Source organism: Lolium rigidum, chromosome 6 (assembly GCF_022539505.1).
Source record: "Lolium rigidum isolate FL_2022 chromosome 6, APGP_CSIRO_Lrig_0.1, whole genome shotgun sequence".
NCBI classification, from domain to species: Eukaryota; Viridiplantae; Streptophyta; class Magnoliopsida; order Poales; family Poaceae; genus Lolium; species Lolium rigidum.
This window is the reverse complement of record NC_061513.1, coordinates 180,542,373-180,565,480: the sequence shown is the minus strand read 5'-3', so window position 1 is coordinate 180,565,480 and position 23,108 is coordinate 180,542,373. Positions and strand designations below refer to the sequence as shown.

General features: G+C 46.8%; 2 protein-coding genes and 1 pseudogene across 2 annotated transcripts; all 3 read right to left on the bottom strand.

The window, feature by feature from the left end:
• Positions 1-6,029: 6,029 nt before the first annotated feature.
• On the bottom strand, positions 6,030-8,809 carry LOC124663607 (annotated as a pseudogene).
• Positions 8,810-11,239: 2,430 nt separating this feature from the next.
• Positions 11,240-14,675, bottom strand: LOC124664831. Its single transcript, XM_047202263.1, has 3 exons — positions 14,393-14,675; positions 11,918-12,020; positions 11,240-11,713 (listed from the first exon to the last, which is right to left on the bottom strand). The coding sequence occupies exons 1-3, from the start codon at positions 14,649-14,651 to the stop codon at positions 11,641-11,643; spliced, it is 435 nt and encodes a 144-aa protein (XP_047058219.1). The 5' UTR covers positions 14,652-14,675; the 3' UTR covers positions 11,240-11,640.
• Positions 14,676-17,582: 2,907 nt separating this feature from the next.
• LOC124663337 (heavy metal-associated isoprenylated plant protein 20-like) lies at positions 17,583-18,517 on the bottom strand. The gene is made up of 3 exons (XM_047201056.1): positions 18,431-18,517; positions 18,170-18,245; positions 17,583-18,073 (listed from the first exon to the last, which is right to left on the bottom strand). The coding sequence occupies exons 1-3, from the start codon at positions 18,515-18,517 to the stop codon at positions 17,781-17,783; spliced, it is 456 nt and encodes a 151-aa protein (XP_047057012.1). The 3' UTR covers positions 17,583-17,780.
• Positions 18,518-23,108: the final 4,591 nt, after the last annotated feature.

The window sequence follows — 23,108 nt, the reverse complement described above, 5'->3', positions numbered from 1 at the left end:
TCCACAGATTTGGGATTCCCCAGACCATCACGACCGATGGAGGTTCGGTTTTCGTTTCTCGCGAGTTCAGAGATTTCTGCGAGAGCATGGGAATTAAGTTGATCCGATCATCCCCATACTATGCTCAAGCAAATGGGCAGGCTGAAGCGTCCAACAAAAGCCTTATCAAGCTGATTAAGAGAAAGATCGACGAATACCCTAGGCGTTGGCATGAGGTATTGTCAGAGGCTTTGTGGGCTTATCGCATGTCATGTCATGGAGCAGTGAAAACCTCGCCATACCATCTGGTCTATGGACAAGAAGCCGTGTTACCTTGGGAGATCACGGCCGGGTCGAGACGTGTCACGTTTCAGAATGACCTGACAACTGAAGAATATGCGACCCTGATGAGCGATAGCGTTGAGGATCTGACGGAACTTAGACTTTGGTCACTTGAGAAAATTAAGGAGAACAAGGCCAAGGTGGCTCGTGCATATAATAAAAAGGTGAAGCCAAAGGAGTTCCACGTTGGTGATCTGGTATGGGAAGCTGTATTGCCGTTGGGGACTAAGGACAAGGCGTATGGTAAATGGTCTCCAAATTGGCACGGGCCGTACAGGGTTGATCAGGTCCGAAAGGGCAATGCATACATGCTCGAACAGTTGGATGGTGTGAAGTTCCCAGTGGCCTTCAATGGCCAACATCTCAAGAAGTATTTCCCAAGCATGTGGGATGATGGGCAGTGAGATATGGGGCCGATATTAAATCGGCCAGTAAAAAAAAATTGTTACAACAACTTGAGCAGTGGAATATGGGGCCGATGTATGGAATCGGCCGATAAAAAAAAATCAACTTTTTCCAACTTGGAATATGGGGGCCGATGTATGGAATCGGCCGGTAAGAAAAATATATGGCTGTGCAACAGGATGCTAAGTACAGCCGATGCACGGACATCGACTTGAGAACAAAACAGCCGATGCACAGCCATCGACTTTAGGGGTACAAAGTATCATGATCAGGTATCAAGTTACCGTCTGGATTTGAGGAATGTTTGCTTGAACCTGTCTAAATTGGCAATTGAGTTTGATCTTATGGGCGTTTGATAGTGAAAGACCGATACGCTCGCTATCGGTTCTTTGCGTGTTGACCGGCGTTGACAATCGGCAAAATTGGTATGAAGGCGGAATCGGCTGAGAAATATTTTCTTCATTAATAAAAAGGGCTTTTACGAGTGGAAGAGCCGATCGCTCAAGGAGGAAAGAACAAAAGCCGATTACTACTACTACTAGTCCTATGCTAGTAGTCCCTAATCTACGGGCCGTTGCTGCCCTCGTCGTCGTCATTGCCGCCGCCGCGCAGCTGCCGGGCGGTCTCCTCGTCGGCCGCTCCCGTAGCCCTCTACGGGAGCCTCGTCGTCGTCGTCGTCGTCGTCGTCGTCGTCCCACCAGGCGCGAAGGCGCTTTGCCGGCGGATATTCGTCGGAGGAGGTGTCGTCCTCCTCTTCCTCCTCCTCGTCGGAGGAGGTGAAGTCGTCCCAGGAGAAGCGGTCGTCCTCGCTCTCCGCCTCCTCCTCCCCGTCGACGAGGAATTGGAGGTCGTCGTCTCCGTCGGTCAAGGACTTGTCATCCTCGGACCAGACGGAGGAATCGTGGTCCTCCTTGTCCCACGTCGTTGGGGCGAGGATGTCGTGCGCCGCCAACGAGCCCCACTCTAGCGTCGGCTCACGAGAGGGAGACGATACGTAGGAGAGACCTGATGAGGCCGAGGAGGAGGAGGAGGAAGAAGATATGGCTACCGAGGAAGGGGTTTTTTTGCCGATGGCTAGTACGGAGCAAGAGGATGAAGAGGCGAACTGCTCGACGCGGTTAAATAATGGGATATGGGGGAGAGTTAATGTTACAGCAGTTTCCGAGGAAGTGGTGCCAAAGAACTGTCAAATCGTGCGGAGAAGTTGAGAAGGCAAGGCATCATGATGAAGGATGCTGCGGCGGCTCTGCTCTGCCACGACGTGACCCTACGAAGAAAAAACAGAGTGGTTTTGAAATTATCATTGCCAAAACCAGGGGGCATGTGTTATCACCAGAATTTGACCAAGTCTGGAGATGGGCCGTGATTAAATGGGCTTAGAAGATATACATGGAAGATATTCCCGAACCGGCCTTGTACAAGAAGTTTGGGCAAGATTGCCCGTGTATCCGTAAATATAGTAGGATACGTGTCGGTTAGAATTAAGAGATAGAGTTTAGCTCGTACACGGTTGGGTTTTTCCCGAGTTAGAGAGTCTACGGACTATAAATATGTATCTAGGGTTATTGAGAAGGAGGACGATCACGTTCACAACAAATCAATCTAGGCGCATCGCCACCCCTTGTTTCGAGGGTTTCTCCCGGGTAAGCAACATGCTGCCTAGATCGTATCTTGCGATCTAGGCAGTATCAGTTTATTCGTTTTTGGTGTTGCTCGTGCTGAAGCCTTTTTGATGGCGAGCAACACCCTTATCTTAGGTGTTTTGGGGTTGATCACAATGCTTTCACGATGCATTTGTTTAGCTATGCTTCCCCTCGATATCTAGCTGCCCTTACACCTATTTTAGGTGTAAGGAGCAGCACCTTGCTTGTTCATTATTTAGTAGATCTAATCCGTTATAGTTGCTCCTTGTTCTTCAAGGATTGATTTGATATCCGTATGGTTAGGCCTTATAAACGGGTTGAAGGATCCGGAGGTGCGTAAGGTGTGGTTTACTAAGCTCTAGAGGGATTGTTCCGGGGATCAACTCCACATTGGTTTTTAGGCCTCTTTAGGATTGGTTTTCCATCATCTTACGTATCTGCTAGGCTCAATTACGCATAGGATGTTCCGATTATACGGTGAAAACCCTAGACTATCGTAGATTAGATTAGCTTGATATTGATAAAGCATGATCCCCATGTCCTTATAAATCTAACATGAACCATGGGGCAATCGGCTCTTTGAGCCGATCCACAGAACAACTTAAGAGCCGATCGGGGCTCGTATTTAATGTTTACGTGTTTGCCATACAGGAAACTAGTCGAAGCAAACCATCACCTTCCTGACCAGGTATAGGTCAGGTGGCACGCCCTCGTAAGCACCAGGACGCGTGTGCCAGAAGGCATTGCGGGCCGTCGCCCGAGGGACCAGGGTCAGCCGCAATCCTGGGAGCCTCCCGGCTCTACTGTGTTGCCCGTCGCTGCTCGCCGGTGGGTTTCTGACCGCAACAGTGTGTGGATTGTTACTTGGGCGTCCATGGCAATATGATCGTAATGTGACACATGCTGGAAGAGAAAATACTTATTCTTTTATGCATGGTGGCAAACATCGAACTTTGAAGCCTATGGGTGATGATCATATCAAGTTCGATGTGGAGTTAGTGGTACGTAAGGAGAAGTTGCACAAGTCTAAAGTGCAACATGAGGTACATGTCTGAGCGTCGATGTTGGTGATGTTTCAGCCATGCTTGTAGATGACAAGTCTATACTTGTTGGTGACAAGCCGGTTGAAGTCGAGCCTATTACGGTGACGAAGGAGGATATTGATGCATGTGCTACACTTCTAGTTTGTGTTGATGCCAGTATTCAGACTGATGTTGGTTATGCTGATCATGTCTCAATGCATAAGGCGCAGATGCGTGAGGGAGGAGCAGGAGGCGAGCGCATTAGAGGAGACAGAGAGCAGCGGCACTGCATGCCTCGTACCAGCGGCACTGCGGCCCAGTTTTCAGCAGCATGGAGGCTGCATAGAGACAATGATAGTTGTGTTCGACAACTTTGTGGCCCAGGCATTTCTCGTTTGCAGGGTTGCACAAAGAAAATTCATACTCAACAACACAGGGTTCCATCAAGACCTCACAAGAAGAAGGTGTTGGCGCCGAAGCCCGAGTTCATGTGGAGAAGAAAGGAGGCGCCAAGTGTTGTATCGAGTCAAGCAAGCCGCGAGGGAGGATGTGGTGTGGTAGGCAGGCAAGACTTGAAGACGGCGCGGACGTGTCATGTTCGTATGACGTCACCTTTTCGAGAAGGCCCTCACGCGTTGGGGACAACGCTTCTTGAAGGGGGAGGATGATACGAACATGAAGGCCGAGGTGAAGCCCAATTTCAGGACTCCACCTAGCTAGTTATCTTATTTTATGTATTTTATATTTCTGGTCATATGTGGGCCAATTAGGGTTTTTAATAAGTTGAGTCAGTTTTGGTTTGGGCTTGTCCAACCAACTTAGGGAAGCCCAACAAGGCTGGCCGGCCACCCCCTCATATAAAGGCTGGTGCGGCTAGGTTTTAGGGTAGCATACGTTGAACTTTAGATTAAACATTGCTGCGTGTGTTCGTGGTGAAGCATCCCTCCAGGGACGGCGTTGTCGTTTATCTGTTTCCAATAAAGATTGTTGCGGAGGTTCTTGTGTTCATCAAGGATTACCAAGTTAGGGTTTGAGGCGTGTCGTTCATCGATACATTGCTTGTTGGATTCGTTCCTCTTCTCCAGGTTGCGTTTCGCGCGTGATTGGGAGATTATATCTACCGGTTGTCTCGCTGTGAAAGATCGGGCAAACTCGGAGAGGATCAGGTGGGATCCTCGTATCAGACTGTTATATGGAATATATGATCAAAGTCAGGAGTAGTATGGGACATTCTCCTCCTTGGAGACATCTTCGTTGAGCCTCGGCGCTGCCCCCTTCATGGTCGGATGTGTCTGGGTGAAAACCTTTGATGGGTCGAGCAACGGCGTCACCTTGGTGTCACTCCCCTTCCTGGAGGCGTTACTTATGAGACCTCGGCGTTCTCTTGCTTCTCCTTTCGTGGTCACATGCACCTGGCGGATGCTTGTGTGTAGTCAGTTGTTGGGGATTCCGGTGATGGTCTGCCGGTGACACCCTCCGCTCTTCATTTGTTGAAGACGAAGACCTCAAGTTTTCAAGTTTTATCTATGTTTGTGGTAGTCGTACTCGTGTTTTTTTTGCGTGCCATTTTCGCTCTCATATGTGTGTGTATTGTAAGCTGGTAACCTCAGCAGCACGCTGTGTGTATTGGGGTTGTGTTATAATCATGGCCGGTTGAGGGTTTTGTTAATTTAAAGTCTGTTTAAAGTATGGGACATATGATGGATCATCCCAGATAATATTATGGCCGGTTGAGGAGAAACAACTATATACCAATTTGAGATCAAAACAGTAAGCATCTTTTTTTATGTACTCCCTCCAACCCATGAAAGTGTTCCTCGATTTGACAAAAAATAGATGTATCTAGACACTATCTGGTACGTAGATATATCCAAATTTAGATAAATTTCAGATAATTTTCATGAGATGGAGGGAGTACATAAATTTTTTCCGTGAGTCAAAGAACTAAAGGAACGTCATACATCCATGTTCCCTTCTATTCATATCAAACAACACACATTTTCAACCCAGTTGCATGGTGCAAACAGTGCAAAATAATATCACGATGCTTAGGGGAAAAGTCCCAGTTGAACCCTGGGTGCACGTGAATCCAGGTGGGAAATGCATTTTCCAAATGTTAAAAAATTCTAAAATAAAAATAACGGGGTACGTATGCATGTTCCATGTGCGCGTAGAAAGTTTTCGCGGAGAAACCACTTTTTTATTTCTGAATCTAAAAAAGACAAAATACGTCACATATATACTGCTATATAGCCCTGCAAAATTTCACTTTTTTGCCGAGGCAAAATAAAAGGTTTTTTCGTCACAAAACTCATGTCCAGGGCACATATTTGAGATCACCTTTGCATTCATTTTGTGTTTCGATTTTTAAAACATGCTTTTACATCACAAACGCATTTTTGAAAAAGTGGGTTCACATGCACCCAGGTTCTGAAAAGCCAGTCTCGATGCTTAGGTGCATACATCAAAATTTAGAACTCACCATCAAACTTGTGCAGATTCCTGGTTTTCATTATCAGAGAGAACTGCTGCTATTTTTTTCAATGTTCTTACGAGGTAACACTATCGAGCAGAAAATAGAGACAATGCAATATGACAGAAGAGGCAGCTAACTGAAAAGGAGAGACACAATGTGCAATGACAGAGAAGTGGGCTAACTGATGTACAGATATGAGATGGCACAACGTAATATGAACAACTCCACTTTTTCACTGGCAGATTCTGTTGTTTGCATACCTCTAGTGTTCCACAAACTGCATTGGCTCAACTAGATATGGGCAGTCATCAACCCAACCACAAGGCCTTCCGGTGAACTCCTCAATATCGAAGCCGATATCACCCTTGCCTTCTTGTTTAATTTGAGTTCCAGGTATTGCATCCAGCTCTTCCCATACATCATCGCACATGTCGCCTATGTTCTGATGACTACCCTTGGCCAGAGGCTGGTTGTTCGCAGCTGTGCCACTGTCACTGCTACCTGCAGTCGTACCCTTCTTCAATCGCACATCGACAACTTGTAGTTCTTCATTTTCCACCAGCCTTTGTCTTTTGGCGGTGTTTCTTAGCTCTTTCTTATCTGCACAACTGAGCAAAATCTGCTGCACAAGCCTGGGTTACTGAGTGCCTTGGCAAAGAAAGTGATGATCTGCTGTTGCTTCCTTTCATTGTTTAGGACCCTCTGCTCCATGGCAATGAGCTGAGATTTACAGATGTCATATTTCCGCTTAAGTGTAAGAGCATCTCCACTCGTCTCCCCACAGAGCCCCCCACGGCCACTTTTTTTCATCCGGACGGCGAAAAATGGTCCAGGCCCCCGGTTCCTCGTTTTGGTCCGGATTTGAGCCTATTTTCGTCCGGACTCCCCATGCCATCCTCGGTTTCCCGGGGGTCTCCCGGGGACTCCGGATGAAGCTAAACCAACCGCCCACGCCCACGTGTCTCCTCTTTCGTCCGGATTCCCCGAGCCATCCTCTTTTTCCCCGAGAAACGCCGCTTGGGGAGCACACGACTGGGAAACTACTCCTCCCCACGCCAAATCTTCCTCCAATCCGGACGAAAATTTTGCCGGATTTGGACGTGGGGAGCGCCAACGAGTGGGGATGCTCTAATAACTTCTGCTCTTAGAGCTGCACCGTCTCTCTTTAAACTATCAACCTCATTGACATATTCAGGCTGTCGATGACAAACATTTTCATTTCTGAGTTGTGATTCCATCTGATGCTTGGAAGGACGTCGCCTCCTGATGTCCTTCAGTAAATGCTTCTGACCAGCTAAGAAGGATTCATTCGCAAATTCCCACCGACCTGGATTGACCTTTCGGAATCCCTGCACAGAACCACATGTAGAAGTTAGAAACATTTGCAGTATGGTGACAGTCAGCAGTTCAGAATAGTCAGTAGGACCGACTTTTTATCGATAAAACGGATAGTCTATAATTGCAGCCTATCAGAATCCAGCAGTAATCAAGTAAATATAACTCCCTGCTTTAGTAAGAACATAATAAGCATTAAAAAAACTCAAACATATCTCTAACTGTTTTAGCTATCAGACTAAATCAATGGTGACCTAACCTGCAATTTCTATCTGCAGTTGAAATTTTATTAAGGAAAAAAACCATTAGGAAGGCATTGAGAAGCCCAGAACATGCTTGCAAGATGTAATGGTTACAGCAACAAAGGTGGTTTGTGGTAAGCGCTGGAATAAGAAAAGGCTAGGTCCGTAAAAAAATCATCGGGTTCACGTCAACAAAACCACCAAAAAAAAGGAACAGAGTTAAACTAAACCATGTTAACATCACCTTTCACTTCTTAACAATTAAAGGATGGACAGATCACGAGGTTTTAGGTCTTGAAGTGGTAGAACAAAAATTGGGTACGACTTATGAGCTACTTGGACACCTGTAAGGCCCAGAAGCGGGCATCTTAGATTGCATTGCGAATAAACTGAGTACATGTCATATCGAGCATAGTGAAGTTGATGAATACTAAGATAAGTGAACTATCACAAACCACAAACGCGTAAGCAGAGAATTGATCACAACAGACCAAAGCAAGCAACAACCATAATTTTTTGAAGGCAAACGTGAAATAAAAGTGTAAAACTCTAACACACATTTAACTCTTACATGGTTTCGACAAGAAAACTATTAACTCTTATATTGGCCCAATTGCGCGTGATTTATAATGTGCGCAAACTTCCAGCAAACAAGCGTGCTGGCACGCCTGTGGCAATTTTCTTGATAAAACAGAATGCCCAAATTAGCACATCGAGGAGTGCGCACATTTGTGTGCGCATCACAGTCAGAACTCAGTAACTCACAACATTCAGACATTTCATGATTATAATTCAAATTGGAACCGATTTCTAAACACTCTTAATCAGCAGGCAACAAGGGTCATATACCTCTCACCTTGCAAACAACACGCACAGGGCAGCAGTTAGAACTGTATCGCGGAGACACGGTGGATAAACTGTAATTTGCAACAACAGGTGTGCCTAAAAAAGAGAGGACGGGACGCGAATAGGGCTGTTGATGATACATACGTAGGTGTTGAGCTGCCTGACGAAGGAGGCGAAGTTGGCGTGCTTGAAGAAGCGGGGTAGGACGGCGACGGCGAGCCCGTGCGGATTCCAGACCACGAAGCTGCTCCCACGGTCTGCCCACGACACCACAGCGTCAGTGGCTGCGTCCGCCACCATCTCGTACGTCTTAGCCACGAACGGCGCCGGGCCCGGCTCGCCGAGCCCCTCCATCGGGCGCGGCCACGCCCACGCCTCATCCTCCTCCTCCGGCTTCACATCTCGCTTCACAACCGCCGTTTCCCGCGCCATTGCTTCTTCTCTGGAGACTCCTGCCTCGGCGCTAGTGCGCGTCCTCTTGGAGCCAGGGATGGGTGGGAGACGGGAGGAGGAAGCCATCTGAGTATGAGAGTATCTGACCATGCGTGTGGTGCTTCGCTGGGGTTTTAGCACTTTATACAAGTGGAGCGATGCTGTGACTGCAATTAGCGTTTGGTTCAATTTTCTTTTCTTCAGAGTTTTTTTTGTAAAATTTCATAGCCGTATTTTGCATGAGACCCGTTGATAGAAGAAATGAGATCACTAAAAATAGTTCGTACAGTATATGCTTATGTAATTTGTTTGCATTCAAGTTTCTTAAGATTTCTTTAATAGAGGGAGACATAGAAAACAACTGCTCTCTTCAGCCGCGCGGACGAGTGCCCGATGCTGCAGTCGGCTCTCTTTGGCCGCGTGGGCGGTGAAGAGGGCGGCGGGTATGGGCATGGTGCGGAGGTCACCCTGATGGGCCTCTGGTACCAAATCTGAAGACGGAGGCTCCTCCTCCCTGCGGTGCTCGTCGCACCTCCCCGGTCCCGGACTTCCTCCGATGGCTGGGGGGGTGGTCGGATGTGGGCTCTGGATCGGGGGAAACCCTTGGCCGACAGTGGTGGCCGCGACGTCGACAATGCTGACGGCGTCGTTCTCCTTCCTGAAGGCGACATCGGGGTGATATCCCCTCCCTCCATGCCCTATCTATCTCGGGTGAAAACCCAAAACTTTGGTTTGGACGGTGGCGGCGCCCAGGTGGTGTCGTTCCCTCGTTGGAGGAGCTGTTTTGAGATAGTGGGTTTGGGTGGATGAGCTCGACGGAGGTTGGTATGCATCGTCCTCGCTTACTCCTGGCAGCTTGGTCCGGTTTGGTGGTGTGTGCTGCGGGTGGCTGTGATGTTCGTGGGTGGCGGCACGGCGAGGCGAGTGCGCGGAGTCTTTCTTCCCGGCGGTAACTTCCAATATCCATGCGTGCTCAGGGAGAGCGATCTACCTCCGACAGGTACGGTGCCGTCCGATCCGGGCGAGAAAGCAGGGAGCTTTCGTTGGAGGTGGAAACGGATGGTGCCTGGGCTTTGCTTGGCCTCTGGAGGTTGACAATGGTGCGAGTCCCTCAATGGTGGCCTTCTTCACCAGCTTCGACACCTCTCTAGTCGGATCGCAAGACTGGACAATGGTCTCGGAGTTCAAGCTGTGTTTCACTCCTTTTTCTTGTTTTGTTTGTAGTTTTCGGTTCCTGTTAGCTGGTTTTCAGCATCTTGTATCAACTTACGAGGCAACGGGTTTATTAATTTAAGGCGGGGCTATGGCCTAATGTTTAAAAAACATAGAAAACAACTCATGAGTTTTCATTCTCTGAATGATTTTTCATGTCATTGATCTTGTATTTTCTTTCTTGTTCACACTTCACAGGTTCTGAAAACACTCTTAGAAAAATGTAAAAATATTTATGGTCGAAGGCAATTTTTTGCATTTTATTCCTTTTACTTGCATTTTTTCCTGGAAGAAATCCAATTTCACCGTATGGCCACAACTTGAGCGGTGTACGTGAAAAGAAGTTCATGTATACGATGTAAAGAATCAGCAAGAGCGTGCTCTACGGAAGCCTACCAGAATTGTCTTATTGAAACTTCGACACATATAAGACAATTCTGGTTGTCTTATTGAAACTTTCGACACAGGGGAGAACCAACCTGAGGTTGGGTGGTTAGGAGGGTGGTTGTCACTCCAGCTCACAGAGTTCAAACCCCGGATTTGACATCGTGCGTGTCTCATAAAGGCGGAATATTCATTCGGTGGGAGGCGACGTTCCCGTCAACGACGGCGCACTGTGGTGATTTCGTCAATTTCAAGATCCAATCCGCCGGCTCGGTCTTCCGGAGGTGCTCATAGGGGTAGGGGTGTGCGTGTGTGCGTTCATAGGGGTGAGTGTATGCGCGTGTATGTGAGCGTCATGCGTTTGTACTTGTGTTTCTCAAAAAAAAAAAAAACTTCGACACACGGACTGTGAGGATCCCTGAAACAACCGGGAATCCCATTATTATGGTTCAAATAAGTTGGAGCTCAAGGTAGCATGGTGGCCAAACTATAGTGCAAAACGCATCCACAACTCATGTTAGCGTTGTCAAAAGAAGAAAAAACATAATTGAATAAGCAGAGGTGCATTTCTTTAATAGAAAAATGCAGAGTTGTGCACATACATATCGCCATTTTTCTCTGCGTGGTACAAGAACTTTGACAAAGGACACCCTTCTAGAAACGCAACAGATGGAACGATTATGAGTACAAAGTACAAGGCATCATAACATCGGTGGCACAAACGTAGCAGGCTAGCAGCGCTTAGGTGTCACAAAGGCAGCAGGCAGCTATGAGTACAAACAATCCGCCGAACGCAATCTGACGTGACTACAAACAATCTGACGTAACTACAAACAACGTGGCAGAACCAAACGCTAACAGATAATTATCACCGATTTAGCAACGGCAGGTAGGCATGCGGACTTTTCTGAAAGAAAGAACAAACCGGAAGGATAACCAATCCATTGGAGGCTGCAGGCTCACAGGCGAACTCAGCAGCACAGTCTGACGAATCTCCACAACAAAGTTACAAACGCAGGATCAGAAATTGACCTCAGGGATGGTACCTCTGACAGTAGAACATACGCAAATGCATAACAGCAGTCCAGCTAGCATGCAGTTACAAATACATAGACAAAGAGCGGTAAACTCCTCGACCACCACCACTCTGCCAAGTTTATTTGGTGGAATGAACGTTTTGTTTGGTAAGGAAATTCAGGTAGGTGTTCTTCTGGTTCTGCCCTCACTCTACCTCCTCAGTGAGGATACAGGTATTGTAAGCTTCATAGATGTTCGTACCACAGTGATTCAAAGCTGAGGTGAAATTTCCCAGAGATGCTTCATTACCATGAAATTTTGTGTCTGCCTTTAGCGATCCTCCGAGCAATCACCTTACGCCCACCTGTGGTTGCTTTACTGCAGAATAAAAGTAAGGAATAAGAAAACCAATATTAGAGCACTGAGAATACATAAATTTAAACAAAATCTGGCACATAACACATCGGCTAAACTAAAAGCTTACAAAAATAGGTACACAAGAAAAGAAAGCAGTGGATTATCATGAAACCTAGCATCTTTTAACTAGTCAAATGAGAAAAGAGGGAGGGACGGGACACAGACCGTGCTCGGAACCCATGGGTCCTTTTCCGCTTGATGGTACTGGGCTGGTAAGTTCTTTTGGGAAGTAACTCAAGGGGTGTTTCATCGACAACAGAATCAATTCCTACAAATAGCCAGTTATCAGCAAGGAAGATGTCCAAAATGCAAAAATAAATATTTCATTCAATCTCACAAGATCATTCATATGTCTACAAGGTTCTCCCTCCGTTCCATATTAGTTATCGCTGATTTAGTACAAACTAATATGGAACAGAGTTTACAGAGGGAGTAGTTAATAATCAATTATGTAGTATTAACCAAAAAAACTAGTATTACACACATGGTTAACAAAAGTAAGACAAAACATGCACACCATATGCCCCATGCAAGGAACCTACCAACGGCTATCGGCTACTCAAAACAAGTGTAATCTCAAGTATTTCCAAGCACTTTATATTGCAAGGAATCCAAGCCCACCTAAATCACATGTCTATGTGTCAAAAAAGTTCAAAATCCACAAGCACTTTGATATAATATGGCTGGTTGTACAGTATTCATGGTTCCACATCATCCGTAGACAACTGTGTCGAAATTTATGTTCCGTTGCATAGCTGCCATATTTCCGGAACGGTGGGAACGGGGGACGGATTCGGGGTACGGGAGTCGGTGGCTGTCAAAACCAGGGAACGTAAGGGGTATACATCTCTGCATCGATCCCGTTTGATCGGGGACGCGATCCCATTTGATTCGGTACGGCGAATCCGGAACGATAGAAAAGGAAGAAGAGAAATGTTCAAAGAATAAGATCAAATCCTTGGAAGAATAGTAGAAAACAGATTCCAAATCATTGGGATTTAGGAACCATCAGATCAGGATTAGATTCATACCTACTAGTATCCTGTAGCTTGAGCTTCAACTCCTTTGTGAGGGGAGAAATCCATCCAACGGGAGCTCTTATAGAGGAAGGGAGCATAATTTCATTGAAAATCATTCTTGTTGGAGTCTGAAGTCGCTGGAAAGAGGAGTCAATCTGGGAGAACGAGGAGTTGTTTTGGGAGACGAAAAGAAACGGCGGCCTTTGGTGATTAATCAACTGCTGAGGATTTAATACTGAACTGAATCGTAGCTTGTATTTGGGGACGCGAATCTGAGATGAATCGTACCGAATCCTATCTCGTTCCCGACTCCGATTCCGGATCACTGAATCCGGAACGTGGGACGGACCACCGTTCCCCGTTTCCGGCTGCTATGTTCCGTTGTCCTGGTTTGTAACCATGCATGGATATTTAAAACAACTAGTAAGGGGCCCATGTGTTGCTATGAAACCTTAATAAGAGAATAAAGTTGACAGAAGCTTTTATAATTAGTTGAACAGTGTGTTACTGCAGTTCTTTGTCTTTGTGCTCTGAATAGAGAGGAACAAAGCAGAACTGAGATGGATGAGCAGCATTGTGGTCTAATTTCAATTGCAGGAATGAATGGGAGTCAGTGGAGAGGTCATCATTCATCAATAGAGAAGAATGTTGGTCCTACATGCAAGGGGGTGAGAATAGATGATGGACTACCACTCCCAAACGCCATTTTTGCAGTAGTAAAGATACAGGATGCATTCCAATGCTTGTACGATTCTCTACATAACAGTGATCAGTGAACTTCTGGTGACTGGGGTAATAACGAAATGAACATATGAAACATCAAAATATCAAATGCAAGCAATTAAGAAAATAATTGATTAAACCCAGTCCTTTATAGGTTGTGAAAAAATGTAGGCAATGTACAGAAAATGGGTCCAGTAAACTATATCCCACTCAATATAAGGAACAGGTAACCCTACCAGTCAACTTATACTCGCTGGTTAAGTAGGATTGTCAAGCCAGTTAGGTTGTATGAGCTGGGTGGCAGACTGATGGCCGAGTACCGGTTATTATAGATCAAACAGGAAACAATTCCTGGTGTTATCAGCAACTTATTCAAATTATCATGCACCAGAGAGATGTCTGCTAACTGTATGATAAAGCTAATCAATTTATCACCGACATCTCATACCAGGAGTACAGGTACTTGGGTTGAAAAAACGAGTAGAGGTACTAATGACATAATGAGATCTGTTCGCGCACCAAATTAGTTAACTAAAGCATGCACTGAATGTGAAGTAGGAACTCCTAACCAGTCCTTACAGGATAGAATGATAGAACGAATGGATCACGCTATTAACATAACATCCCAGTTGTTGCCACATACCACCACACAAGAGCTACAGAGAACAAGCACTGGGGTTGAAATTAGGGGTCTGGCTGGCAAGAGAATTGATGTAGAATTCCGGAAATATTTAGAGAGCGAATTGTATGTAACATTTCCCAAACTTTATACACCCCCCATTCACCATTGATGCTACAATAATAATACAACTAGAGTCCAATGATCAAAATGTCTGGCGCCGCGAACATTTTGGAAGGCGTAAGGGCGTAAAGGGGTGGAGCGGGCGAGAGGCCGTACCGTCGTCAATGAGGAACCGGAGCGAAGGGAGGCCGCAGGGGAAGGAGATCTCGCCGGGGAGCGAGGTCAGCCTGGCGACCACATCCGCATCGTGGGCGTCCACCGAGGCCGGCGGCGGCGGGACGTGCGGCTGGATCCTGGCGAGCAGCGACGGAGGAGGAAGTCCGGCCCGCAGAAGAGATGGGGACGGGGAGGCGAGGAAGCGGCCGAGGAGGGAGGAGCCAGCCCGCGCTAGGGTTTTCGCCGTCGCCGTCGCCATCGCCGTGTTCCACACTTCCACTTCGTCGTGGACCTTAAACCCTAGCTTCCACTTCTGCCTTTTTCCAAAGCAGCTCGACCCATGATGAGATGGCTAATGGCCCATACGAAATAGCCCCAAGAGAGGCCCAGAAAACCGTAATCCACAAATGGGCTTCTTTTGCTGAAACTCATGTGTCCGATAATTTTTTTTTTATTTCCTATAGCATATAGATGTCCTCAAAATGGCATATACCGCAAACCACTTTTACAGTAACATGACTCCAGTTTCGTCAAAACTGGTACGCTAAAATCAAATCTTAGTGTTTTTGAATAATAAAATCTATGTATTTAGATAATAGTTTTTCTCACTTCCTTTTCTCAACATTTATAATAGTTTTCATTACTCAACTTTTTTTTGAGAGTACGCCAAATACGTACCATAATGTTATAGAAGCTAGAAGTTTAAGTACAAGAACACTGACACTGGCTACGAGCAACGAGCATAGCAACAACTCAACACCGGCTAGTCTGAAGACGGCAACCATGACAAAAGAACAACACAACATAAAAGAGCATGTACTAAGTTAGACAACAACGACAAAGACAATAGTTTTCAAGTTATAAGCATTAAAATTCCAAAGTTGACCATAATTTTCAATCCAAAAGTATGGGCCATCGTAGAAGAAGTAATTAAACACCACCAAAAGCATGATCAGAATCATTGATCAAGCTTCCCATGATAAAGCAAACAACACCACCATTGTCGTCTGCTCCATTGCCACGACAGGTGTTGCCATCACCTCCATTGCCGCCAACATCGTTTCTATCACTTCCATCACCACCACCGCTAACCGAATATCTACCTCCCACCATTCCGGTCCAAGATATTCATGATCTCAAATGTCCCCTTCTAATTTCCCAATATCCCTTTGCCTTGTCGTCCATTCCATTTGAATCCATCATCATAAGCATGTTCTCCTTGACAATGATCTATTGCATCATCTTGTTTTACTCGTGAAGGAGTCCACACTCCTCAATACGTTGCCAATATTTTTTTACGATTTGATCATTCATGGTCATCGCATCTGAGTGCCACACCATCTCATGCGCGCACCAACACAATTTCTTGCACTTCCATGCAATTCTCCTCTTTGATCTCCCACTTTTTCTAGAAGCATCAAAAACATCCTCAACACAATCACGATCAAATGAATCAAGTGGGCACCATCAATGTGGAACTCGGCCTCCTCCGATATGCTCACATACGAAGTAGGTACCAAACGCAAATTCAAACTACATAATGCAACCCCCCTCTCCCCCAAAAAAACTAAGCATCTCTACCAATTTGATACATTTGGAGACTTGGGTGAAATTAAACTTCTTTGATGATTCTTCGAGCACATTGTTGACACAGAGTAGGTGACGGTCGAGGTTCCAGAGGCCTACTATCCCATCTCACGGTGCACACTAGGAGGTTGGGATGGGGAAGTCGATCATGAGCCCCACCCGCAAGCTCTATAACCGTGAGGCGGTCTCATGCGTGCCACTGTCGCACATAATTGTCTATAGAGGAGCGGCCTCTTATAGACAATCAAGTGAAAATTGATCCACAAGGGATACAAAGAGGAACAATTCACAACCATTCAGATTTTTATTCCACTAGTACATTAATCTCATTCGCAACAAAATGAAAGGTGTCACATGGGATAGGTCTTATCTTTCCTCGGCTCATTCATGAGACAATGCACGCGGCGAGGCAAATAGCGGAGGATGAGCACGCATGTCCTCTTCTTGCGTTCTTGCAAGTTATAGAAGATCGAACCTTATATATTGGTCAAACTCTCTCACAACAAGCAATGTGAGATTAAATTTTTACCTCTTGTACATGAACTTGCCACATAAGCCTCTGAGATATTGCACTAGAAATGTTGTTACAAGAATTATGGGCTTGGTCTAATAATACAAACATTTATGAGCTCATGGCATTACAGACTGATTGGTCCTACCATTTGCAGAGCAGTGTGAGCATAAAACAGATAAGCACCCGAAGGAGATAACATGGGCAACGGTGATCGTAAACTGCCGACACCCCCACACTTTCCTTCACGCTGAAAGCTTGTTGATACTTATATTTAGCTTGTTTTGGAGTACTTTTAACCTCCTCCTTGAACTAGATTCCTAACAGAAAGTGGCAACAAAGTTTTTAACTGCGTACTCAAAACAAATGTAACTAGGAGCAGCATCCCATCCGGAAAGAATTTGAGCTCAGCTCACCATAATAACACCCTCTAAGCGGGGCATTGCTCCATTTTGCGCGTAACATACAGATACTGGCCGTTCATTTTAGCGGAGCTTGTGTATTGCTTGATTGCCTTTTTGTTACCTTCGCTGAAAGAAAATCTTCCCGTTGCAAAAGAAAAAATGAAAAAAGAAGAGGAAAGAAACGGATGATTAGTGCAAACAGAGCTTGGCTCTGGTGGTTAGGTCCCTTGTGGTGGAACCAGCCCACCCAGGTTCAAGTCCTAGACTTGACATGGGTGTTTGCATTTACCTGGATTTATTCCAGGATTCAACCGGCGTTATGCTTTCAGTGGTAGGTGACGTGTCCGTCAACAGCGAGGCGCCAGTGGTGACTTCGTCAACCTCAAGATATGCCGGCTCAGTTTCTCGGAGGTGCTCATAGGGGTAGGGTGTGCGTGCGTTCATAGGGGTGTTTGTACGTGCGTGTTTGTGAGCGTCTACGTTGTACTGTGTTCTTAAAAAAAAAGAAACGGATGATTAGGTAGGAATAGGATAGGAGAAGGCTCGAGATCGAGAGTATAGTGGTATAGTTGTACTCCGTAGTATATTCAACAAATTCTTTCCTTGTACTATCACTTTTATCAAAGAAAAAAAAGGTAGAATAGAACAAGAGAAGGCTCGAGATTGAGAGGGATCATAGAGTAGTATATTCAACAAAGTCTTTCTCTGTATATCACTTTGTAACTTCGTATACAACAAGATCATCTTCTTCATATCCTTTTTCCGCAGCAAGAACACATATATACAGATACAGGCTCTGTGATAGTGTGATGCATATCAAGGCTGGTGTGGACATCATGTCAAAAAAAGGGGGCTGGTGTGGAGATGCATGACTATGATGATCGGATCACATGATGGTGCAGGCATTGACGTCGTCGTCGTTGAACATATTCATGTACTGGACCTCTGGCGCCCCGGGGGCGGCCATGGCCTGCGGCGCGCTCCGGATGAAGCCCGCCGGTGCCTTCTTGTCGTAGGCGCCGCCGACGTAGGGGTAGGTGGCCATGGTGTAGGGCACGTACGGCCACATCTCTGCCGCCTTCCCCGTGCTCTTCACCTTCTCCAGCACCTTGCGCGGCTCCACGTACCCCGTTACCGTCACCTTGCTCATCTTCGGGTTCACGGCCACGCTCGTCACACCTGTACCGCCCACAGAGGCGACGGTTGTATGTTCATGGTCGTTCAATCAATTTTTACAGGAAAATCAAGAGAATTCGATTGCAAGATCATCTCTACCGCTGATCGATTTGACGGCGTTCTTCACCCTCCTCTCGCAGCCCTCGCAGTCCATCTTCACCTTGATGTTCACCGTCTGCACACCAAAAATCCAGTTATATATACATAGCAGCTTAACAAAATGGCCAGAAAAAACCCCATATAGATCTCTCTGCACAAGATCGATAATACTTCAACTGAAACTGTTTCCCAAGATGAAGATATAAAAGGAAGAATATGTGAGAGCTCGATCATGTGCCCTTGGAATTCCACAAACCTCACCTGCTGTGGCCGCTTCTTCCTGAGCTTGAGGGATTCCCTTGTCTCCGTCATGCTGCACAAATCAGCGAGGTGATCCAAGGCGCCCATGGTCTGCTTTTGCTTCGACCAAAGGATTACTTGTGGCTGTTTGGAGTTTAGAGTGCGAGGCCAAGTGTTCTTGTTGGGTATAGCACCGTGGGTGAAGGAAAAGGGTCACATATATATACATGTACAGAGTGGGGAAGAAAATGAAGAGATCAGGTGATGGTGCGTCTTACTATTTCGCTCGCTGGCTGATTCTGTATGGTTAGGGTGAATGTCCAAGTCCACACTGATGCTTCTAGGTTACTTGCAGGACTAGCGATTAAACAACTGAGCTTTCGCATTTAATGAGTGAGTTGGGCGATCATCCTGCTCAAGGATGGACCATTCCCTACTTCACAGGCTAGCTGTTTTCATGGGCTGGTCGGTCGACGCGGTGGATGAATTGCACAAATAATTGTTAGTCTTTTCGGTTCATAGTCACGGAGAGATTCGTTTTGGTCGACTAACTGTTTAGTGACGGCTGCCTGGGATATTTTCAACAAATAAATTTCTAGCAATATGATTTTTTCTAGGTTTTGCTTCAGTCTCCCCCTTCCAAACATATGATTTGTGCGGCAACAACGTTCAAGCACAGCTGGGGCGGCGCAAGCACCTCCCGTCGTGCGCTGATCCACTTCCTCTACGATGCACTTTGGTGCGATCCTGGGAAAGAGGTGGTGATGTGGATCTTGGGTCCCATCCAGATACACCGACCTTGATATTCTGGCCTAGTTCTGGGGGGTCTAGCGGCCGATGATGGCCGGTGGTGTGGGGACTGCCGGTCTCTCTTCGAATAAAGGGGATTTGGTCCTAAGATCCCTCTCACGCCATGACGAAGATCTGCTTGATGCATGTTTTCATTGATCTGGTCGAAGTGTCGAGTTTCGGAAGGCTTCACCGGCGATCTATAATGGACGACATGTCTGAAGATTGCCGAATCAAATGGGACTCGGTCGTGTGCAACCATGTTTTCCTGGTTTTAGAGGGAGCGATGCGAAGCTTCGCAGTATGTTGCCATTATGGGACCTGTCTTTAGTCCCATGGTGAAGTCAGTCATGGAGAATGGCATGAAAGCCGAGATATGAGGGCTAGTAATGGTGGTTCGAGTCCTGGTGGCGATGAGGTTTTTTGCTTGCTGATCTGTGACTTGGAGCAGCGACACCGGCAAGTGGGAGCGACAACATAGGAGAAATTCAGAGTATAAACTTGCGGGCTGAAAATCCAAGGTCTGGCTTTAATTGGTTGTGCTTGGCGATGTTCTTGTTGAAGGCATTGTTTAGTGAGTGTGGGTTTTTTATTGGGTGAAAACCTATGATCTATAATCAGGACGATGGCGGCGCTTATGCACTGTTTCCTTATTGAAGGCGTCGCTTTTGGAGAAGATGGATTTCTGGTGTTGTTTGGGTGGCGTTTGGTCCGCTGTTATGAGGAATAGATCACTGTAGCGGCATTTTTTCTGTAACTCTTCTTTGTTTTTTGGCTATGTACATCCGTATTGCCATTAGAACATAACGTTGTAAAGGTTGTGTGTAATAAAAAGGATGGCGGCAGGAAAGAGAGTGCAAAACATAATACTTCCCAAATCCATCCTGATTCAACCACATAACATCCAAATCTGAAGCTTCAACAAGCTGAATTATCTGGCCAAAAGAAAGAAAGATGTGAGGTTGAGGACAACGAAAAAGCAAATGGGAGGAACCACTGACATGGCCAGTTAAATCACCACCAACCAGCCAAATGGGAAGAATATGGGCGGTTTGGGAAGATCAGGCACGAGGTTACTCAAGTAGGAAGGAGCAGACATCACTGCATCCCACACATAAGGCCCTAGAGGCAGACTTTTCGGCACGAGGAGTAAATCCATACAACAAAACAACAACAAGATGGAACAAGTATTACCCTGTGGTGCACCGTATCGGCTTACCAGGAGCCGCTACGTCGCCCCCTAACCGTCGGCATAGGTCTCGGCATCGACCGTTCCTGCGGGCCGCTAGGAGCCGCCACATCGCCTCCCTATGCCGACGGTCCTGCATCGACGGCTGCAGCGGGCCGCCAGGAGCCGCCACGTCGCCCCCTATGCCGGCGGTTATACCGTCGGCATAGCTCCTCCCCGCCATTAAGTGAGCTCCGTTAGCGGTGGCGCGCCGACGGCCAAGCGATATTGACGGTTTCCGGCTATGCTGGCAGACAGCAATGCCGACGATGTCGTGCCGAGGATCACCGTTGGCGTAGCCCAATGCCGACGGTTTTCGTTGCTACGCCGATGGAAATAACCGTCGGCACCGTACCGTTTTCATGTACGGCTGGAGGAACAATGCTGGAGGTGGCACCAAGCCATCTCTCTCCCGTCTCCTACCGATTTGGCTGGCGGTTTAGAAATAACATCAGTTATGCACCAGTGTATTTTGTATACAGCTTCAAAAAAAAAATGTGTATTTTGTATTCCTATTTCTGTGTGATGGAGCTTGTGTGTAAAGGTCTCACTGGAAACCGCATCCGTCGGATTAAATCTGGCCGAGTCGCAGGTCATAGCGGAAGAAAAAAGGAGAATGCAAACCTTTGTGGCTCTGGCTCAATCCTCCCAGCTGAACTTAGCGGCAATGAGCGGCCAGCTAGGCGCACTGGCCTTCAAACCGACGAAAGAGACAAAGGACATTGTGCTGGATCCGGCTTACCCAGAGCGCACCGTTCGTATCGATGCCGGCCTGAGTGAGAATCGGAACATGTTCGCCTGGTCTACTGATGACTTGGTGGGTGTGCCGAGGGAGTTAGCTGAGCACTCTCTGAATGTCCGGAAGGACGCGGAGCCGATGAGACAACCTTTGCGTCGGTTTGCTGAAGATAGGAGGAAGATCATTGGAGAAGAGGTAACAAAGTTGTTGGTTTCCGGTTTCATCGTGGAAGTACTGCACACCGAATGGCTGGCCAATCCGGTGCTCATTGAGAAGAAGAAAGAAGAGGACCCCAAGGCTCCGAAAGCGTGGCGCATGTGTATTGACTACACAAACCTGAACAAGGCCTGTCCTAAGGATCCGTTCCTGCTACCCCGGATTGATCAGGTGATCGATTCCACCGCTGGTTGTGAACTATTGTCTGGATGCTTATTCCAGTTTCCACCAAATGCACCTGAAAAAAGGAAGATCATATAAAGACTGCGTTTATTACCCCGCACGGTGCTTATTGCTATGTCACTATGCCTTTTAGTTTGAGAAACATTGGCGCAACATACCAGCGCTGTATGCAAAAATGCCTTCACGATCAAATCGGTAAAAACGTGCAGGTCTATGTCGACGACGTCGTGATAAAAACAAAGCTAAAAGATACTCTCATCGATGATCTGAGGCAAACGTTTGACAACTTGCGAAGGTTCCGGATGAAACTCAATCCGGCAAAATGCACTTTCGGCGTTCCTGCCGGAAAGCTGCTCGGTTTCCTAGTGTCAAGCCGCGGTATCGAGGTTAATCCGGTAAAAATTCGGGCCATCGAACGTATGGACCTACCTCAATGCCTTAAAGATGTGCAAAAGTTTACCGGAAGCCTAGCATCTTTAGGCTCAGTTCTTTTGGCAGCTTCTCCGAGAAGCTACCCTCCCCCAGTTTCCTGCGGAAGCCGCCCCCAAAATTTAGGAAGGCTTCCGAAATGGTCTAGCCTAGACTAGTCCGGAAGCCTCCATAAATTTTGGGGGCGACTTCTCCAGGAAGCTGGGGGGAGGGCAGCTTCTCGGAGAAGCCGCCAAAAGAACTGAGCCAAGCCGGTTCATAAGCCGGTTGGGCGAGAAAGCTTTGCCACTGTATGACTTAATGAAAAAATCGGATACTTTCGTCTAGACCTCGCAGGCAGACGCGGCGTTCAAGGAATTAAAGAAAATGCTAGCCACAACCCCGGTATTGGCTTCACCTTTGGAAAGGGAACCCATGTTGCTTTACATAGCAGCAACGAACCGGGTCGTGAGTGTTGTGGTTGTGGTAGAAAGAGAGGAGGAAGGAAAAACCGTGCAGAGGCCGGTATACCACCTGAGCGAAGTGCTCTCCCTCTCAAAACAAAACTACCCGCACTTCCAAAAAATGACCTACGGCGTGTTCATGGCCGCCACTAAGCTCAAGCACTACTTCGAAGAGCACCCGATGAAAGTGGTGAGCGAGGAACCTATCTCGGAAATCATTGGCAATAAAGATGCCAGCCGCCGGATTGCCAAATGGGCGATTTAGCTGTCACCCTACGTACCCACCTACGAAAGAAGGGACGCCATAAAATCACAAGCTTTGGTGGATTTCCTGGTTGACTGGGCTGAGATGCAATATAAGCCGCCCAAACCGGAAGTGGATTACTGGAGGAAGCACTTTCACGGATCCAAACTCAAAGAGGGTCTCGGTGCAGGAGTGGTTCTCACCTCACCAAAAGGGGATCACTTGAGATACGTGCTACAGATACACTTCATGGTATCAAACAATGTTGCTGAGTACGAAGCTTTGGTCCATGAGCTCAAGGTCGCAAAAGAAATCGGCGTTCACCGGATCATTTGCTACCGCGATTCAGATATGGTGGTACAGCAATGTTACGGAGATTGGGATGCGAAAGATGCAAACATAGCCGCATACCGGTTTCATGTGCAGAA